This window comes from Stomoxys calcitrans, chromosome 5 (genome assembly GCF_963082655.1).
Source record: "Stomoxys calcitrans chromosome 5, idStoCalc2.1, whole genome shotgun sequence".
NCBI lineage: Eukaryota > Metazoa > Arthropoda > Insecta > Diptera > Muscidae > Stomoxys > Stomoxys calcitrans.
In genome coordinates this window covers 35441313-35447453 of record NC_081556.1, presented here as the reverse complement: position 1 = coordinate 35447453, position 6141 = coordinate 35441313, and the positions used below count along the sequence as shown (strand labels likewise).

Below are 6141 nucleotides of genomic sequence, written 5' to 3'. Positions count from 1 at the left end.
GAGATACTACGCATAGAACTCGACAAATGTGATCCATGGTGTAGGGTATATAAGATTCGGCCCGGCCGAACTTAGCACGCTCTTATTTGTTTCAACCTAACCTTTCCTAACGTTATTCAAAAATTACCGTAGGTCGTTAATATTTAAAAATTGTTTTTCTTGTTTTTATCATTGGTTTTCTAAAACATTGTAGTGTAGATTTTCCACATAACTGAAATGTAAAAAAAAATATGACACTTTTATAAGCTAATAAATTATTTTTCTCAAAAAAACTATTTAAGCGTTATATTGGCTTAACATTAACACCCACTTGTTAATTATCATCCACAAATTTATATGCCATTCATAAGCGAAAAATTATCCACCATACGAATCTATCAACAATTCTACCATCCACATTTGGTTAGTTAGCATTGATGTTTCATTTCAAGACAAATCACCAACAACGAATTAAATCCATCACCTATGTTAGCATACGAGTAAGATGTGTAAGATTAGCATTGAAATTGGGGCGCACGCAAACGAATTTAAACATTTAACCTATCAACTTTAGAGCAAGCTACAAAAGCAACGATTTTCATTCATGATACCCCGCCCTTATTTTGTGTCTTTTTATAGACGGTCAGCCAGTGCCAATAATGATAATGATTTAGTGTGGCGCTTTGTGATTTTTTTTTTCGAAAACCTTTTTTGGATATCTTGTCGAGTGACTTCTTGGCCCGGGCATAGTTAGAATGTAAAGCAAAACTAAGCAGCTAACGTTGGATTTGTATAAAAAGAGCGTGTAAGACTCTAACTTAAATAGTATTCAGCTAAACTTCTTAGTTAAACTGGAATAAAAATATTTCACGGAAATCATCATGTTCAAATTTGTAAGTAGATTATAGCAAATTTTGTGTTAGAATGATTGAAAGTGTTTTTCTTTTCATATTGCCTTAGGTCCTATTCTGCTCCTTGCTGGTAGCTGCTACAGCTGTCTCCAGATTTGGTGGTGCTAAACCTGCCAAAAGCTCCTTTGGTGGTCAATCTAGTTTCCGCGCTGCTGCCTCCTCCGATGATGCCAATGCCCAAGTAACCAATTTCGCTACTGATGTTCGCTCCGATGGTTTCCAATATGCCTATGATACCACCAATGCCATTCATGCTGCCGCTTCTGGCGATGCCAATGGCGAAATTCGTGGTGACTTTGCTTGGGTCTCTCCCGAGGGTGAACAGGTGGTTTTACAATATGTCGCCGATGAAAATGGTTATCAACCCAGCGGTGCCATTCTACCCACTCCCCCACCAATTCCAGAGGCCATTCTGAGATCTTTGGAATACATTCGTACCCATCCTTCACAAGAGGAATCCCCTAGATCCTTTGGCCAACAACCTTCCAGGAGTTTTAGCCAGAAATCCAGCAACAGTTTCCGAAAGCGCTTTTAAATTTTAAGAGCAAACTAATAGTTCAAAGTTTTAGTAAATTTTTCTAGTTGCTAGAAATAATCGTTGAAGAAGTATTGAATAAAATCATCATCGTGTCATGTATTTATGAAAAATCGGTCGTAATTTCGTAAAGTTATTTCAAAAAGTTGAAGAATATTTCATATCTTGCTTTTATTAAGCATAGAGTAAGAAGGACCTCTTAACGAAGTGTGGAGCAATGTTCTACCCCTTGGTGGATGTTGTTGTTGTAGCCACATTTGAACGTGGAGTTGGCGATTCTCGTCATGCTCTTATAGGCGAGCAAGCAAGTTGCGATCTATACGACCAATCGCCGCGGGAACATGATGGCAATTGGGTATTTAAAGGCGCCAACAACTCGCCTTGTCGTGTCGACCATCTTAGGCACTCAGTATTTAAGCAAGAGCCGATGCAACCCGACCTCTCACTGAGACTCTCCACACGATACCGCTGATTGTCCGCTACTGCAGTTGCAGCTACCACGTTTGAAGCACTCCCTGTAGCTCCCAGCTAAGCTGAAGTTCAAAGTTTCAGCCTGTCTGATGCTCATAGCTATCTCGTGTAACGTTTCCGTCCATTGTGATACCACAGGAACGGGAGAAGAAAGATGCCTTGTAGTTCACACCGTTGAATCATCCAGATCGCTTTAAATGACTCAATGAAGCAACCAGAGGGGAATGGCTTTGGCAGATTAAATTGATAGCTTCACGCTTTGCAAGGAGAATGCAAAACCCCCCGCCTGAATTATGGGTGATTGCAGCTGCTAGTCGCATTCGTAATCTCCGAGCCAATAAACAACCATCACAGTTTATCTCCTGAGCTGCCATCAGGAAGGTCAACCGAATTTTCAACTCACTCGCTTTCATGATCACCGAGCCAATAAACAACCATCACAATTTAACTCCTGAGCTGCCACCAGGAAGATCGTCCGAATTTTCAACTAACTAATCAAGCACTGCCTCAGAGACATTTCAGGAGAAGTATTTGCATGTTTACAGTCCTTGGCACATCACTGATCCACTTACAACCTCCTTATATAGTATGGGCCAACAGAATATTCACCAGTACACTGTAGCCAGGTACAGGCCAACGTAGCCAGAGGTCAGCATATCCGCCTATGATGCTGAATGCCTGGCAAGAACATCAGAAACAAATTTTCAGCGATGGTTATCCTTTTCTAATATGGTGACGACATTTGTGAGGTTAGATTAGGTTAGGTTAGGTTGAAAAGAGGGTGCAGATATCAATCGCCCCATGCCACTATAGACATACACCTAAGACAGTAGTCGGCTTGATTTGCGCTCTAAAAACTATAAAGTAACCTCTAAAAAGAAAATTTTAAATTAGGAATTCCGTGCTACTTACAAAATCCTTAATTGTTTTCAATACCACTCCCCTAAGTTGGTTCATGTCTGATATTGTGTCTCCACCTAAGTACCGGAATTTTTTGGACGCGAAAGCCGGTCAATGACATAGGAAATATTCCAACGTCTCATCATCTTCCCCTCATGCCCTACACATGCTATCACTTGCCGCACCGGTTTTACATAAGTGAGCTCGTAGTCCTATGTGTCCCTTCTTGCTTCCTTTCAGTAATAACCTCGTCTTTTCACGATCTGGATCCCCCCATAGGATTTTCGCCGTCCTACCGACCGTTTCGCTGTTCCACAATGTTGCATGCGCATTCGTCGCCCACTCCTTAACTAGGACTGCGCCGAGCCGAAAGGCTTCCGGTTAACCACGTTTATTGAAGGCAGTCCTCTGGACTTCACCGCCAAATCGTCTGCCCTTTCATTTCCCCTTACTCCGTTATGGCCCGGCACTTAAACGATGCGGATTTTCCCATCCTCAGAGAAGTCGTTAATCTCCTTCTTACACTGCAAGACTGTTCGTGACCTTACCGTCCTGGTTGGTAATTGCCCTTATGACAAGCAAGATGTTCACACTCGACGTCCTCGCGTTAGCATCACACTATGTCACGCATTCCTTGATCGCCCGGATCTGCCCCTGCAGGACCGTATTATGGTCAGCCAGTCTAAAACAGATCTCAGTCCCTGGGTTTTTAATGTAAACTCCCCGGCCCACTCTGTCCTCTAGCTTTGATCCATCTGTGTAAGATGATCTTCCTGATGGCAATACTAGGGTTCCGTAAATCCAAGACTGTGCAAGATTTATATCGGGTAACCGATCGGAAACCTCTCCCTTTCCTACCAGGTTTCCTATCGTCGCCTCGATTATATCACGATGGTATGAGCTGCTCCCATCCTCAATCCATTCTCCCACCGACTTAAGTCTCATCGCCGTAGAGGCTGCCTCACACTTAATCTGTATGTCAATGGGTCGGATATTTAGAATAGTCTCCAGTGCCCTTGTGGGCGTGGTCCTTATCGCTCCGCTTATGCCATGACAAAATGTTTTCTGAACCTGTTGTATGGTCTTTATGTTGTACTTTTTCTCCATAGCAGTCCACCAAACTACTGAGGCGTAAGTAAGTATTGGTCTAATCACGGTCCTGTAGAGCAAGTGGACTATCCTCGGATTCAGGCCCCATTTCGAGCCTACTGCCCGTCTACATAGTGCCCAACATCTGTGAGCCTTCTTAGTACGCTCCTAAATGTGACACATCCAATTCAGTATCCTGTCCAAGATCACATCTAATTATTTGACCTTGTCAGATATAGAAATCGGAGGCCACCGTAGCGCAGAGGTTAGCATGTTCGCCTATGACGCTGAACGCCTGGGTTCGAATCCTGGCGAGACCATCAGAAGAAATTTTCAGAAATGTTGCCTCCTAATGCTGGCAACATTTGTGAGGTACTATGCCATGTAAAACTTCTCTCCAAAGAGGTGTCGCACTGTGGCACGCCGTTCGGACTCGGCTATAAAAAGGAGGTCCCTTAGCATTGAGCTTAAGGCTTAAATCGGACTGCACTCCTTGATATGTGAGAAGTTTGCCCCTGTTCCTTAGTGGAATGTTCATGGGCAAAATTTGCAAAAATTTGCATTTGCAGATATAGAAATCGTCTTTTTGAGGAAACGTGGTGCGTTAAATTGGCCCACCTTCGTCTTCCTCGTGAACATACATATTTCAGTCTTCTCTGGGTTAACATTGAGACCTCTAGGTCTAGCCCAGTCATATGCCATATGCAAGACCCTTTCGGCCCTTCTGCATAACTGATTCGGATCCTTTCCATCGTCGCGTAGCAGACTGGTTCAAATCCCTCCTCAGTCAGCATCCGTAATAGGTCATTTATAGTGGTCACCCATAGGAGTGGCGATAAATTGCCAACCCCTCCCCCCCCCCAGTCATAGCAAAGAATAATTGGTAGTTGATATGGTTTCGTCCAGAGACTTTGTTCCGAGTCGTCCATGACTGCTGAATTAAGGCAATATGAATCATGCCATTGCCGATTTTCTCCATCAGAGCGTGTTTAGCAGTCTCGCTCCGGTAGTGGTTTACCTGGATTACCTCAATCATTGGTCCTCCAGTAAATGGGCATCTTGGGAGTAGGTTATGATCTCATCGTCTGCTCCCTGTTCTTTCGACTGCATTGACACTCCTGTCACTGCACTGTCTGATGTCATCGTTTTAGGTTCATTGCCTAGTCTAGTCTTCCGACTTTTTATAAAGTCGGGAATGGTTCCATCGTCGGGTCCCTGTTCGTTAAGCTTTATTGGGTTTCCACTCCCTGTTCTGCCTGGTGTTTCAATACTAGGATCCTTGCCTATCTTAGCCTTCCAAATCTGAAGTAAATGGGCTACTTGGGAGTAGATGATGGTGCCATCATCGGCTCCCTGTTCGTTGGGTTGCATTGAGTCTCCGGTAGCTGCGCTGCCTAATGTTTCAATATTAGGATTTTTACCTATCCCGGTAATCCGAATCTTTAAGTCAGTGATGGGTCTGTCGTCGGGTTCCTGTTTGTTAGGCTGTGTTGGGTCTCTCGCCACTGCACTGCCTGATATTTTAGTATTGGGATCATTGCTTCTCCTAGTCGGAATGACGAAAATAGCATATCGCCATCCTATGCTAGAATGTATACAAATCCAGGGGATTTCCATTTTTGAACTCCTATTATCCCTTGGTAAAGTGACACTGTGCAAAGGGTTTTTAAGCTCACAAGAAAGACTTTTGAAGACATATTCACCCTATCAAAAGTTTCGATTTATTTCTCACATTTTCGCCTTGGAACCTTAAACCACCTGTTGTCTTTTTATTTTCCTTTTGTAAAATGTTGCAATTCACCGCCAATTCTCATTCGATTGAATTGATATTCAATCTCTTTCATGTTTTTTAAGCAATTAACGCGTCTATGTTTTTAGCCTCAAGCTTTTTGCCAAACAGCCAACAGGCAATGGTGAATACTCTGTGAATAAATCCCAACAATGCTTTGGGATCTAGGAAGTGGATTTTCAACAACTTTTTTTTTCTTTGCACTATTTTGAATTTTATGTGGCCAATAAATTTCGGTTAGTTGTTTATCCGCCATTCCCCTTACTGGCGAGGAATAAAAAACAAAAATTCACTAAGATTTGATAGCTGTGTGGGTTGTGACTCTTGAAATGGCTCGCCTTATTTTTTTCGGTTTACAATTTTAGTGAAATAATCTTTAATTTATTTCTTTAACTTGGCAAAAACTTAACATGCGTTAAATTGTCTAGAAGTTTTGCTACAGAAATGTCAAAATGCAATATTTTAGC

At 42.6% G+C, this 6141-nt stretch overlaps 1 protein-coding gene across 1 annotated transcript; it reads left to right on the top strand.

Annotated features, from left to right (window-relative positions):
* The first annotated feature begins 646 nt into the window (after positions 1 to 646).
* LOC106089287 (larval cuticle protein 2-like) lies at positions 647 to 1504 on the top strand. Its single transcript, XM_013255106.2, has 2 exons — positions 647 to 872; positions 940 to 1504. The coding sequence occupies exons 1-2, from the start codon at positions 861 to 863 to the stop codon at positions 1423 to 1425; spliced, it is 498 nt and encodes a 165-aa protein (XP_013110560.1). The 5' UTR covers positions 647 to 860; the 3' UTR covers positions 1426 to 1504.
* Positions 1505 to 6141: the final 4637 nt, after the last annotated feature.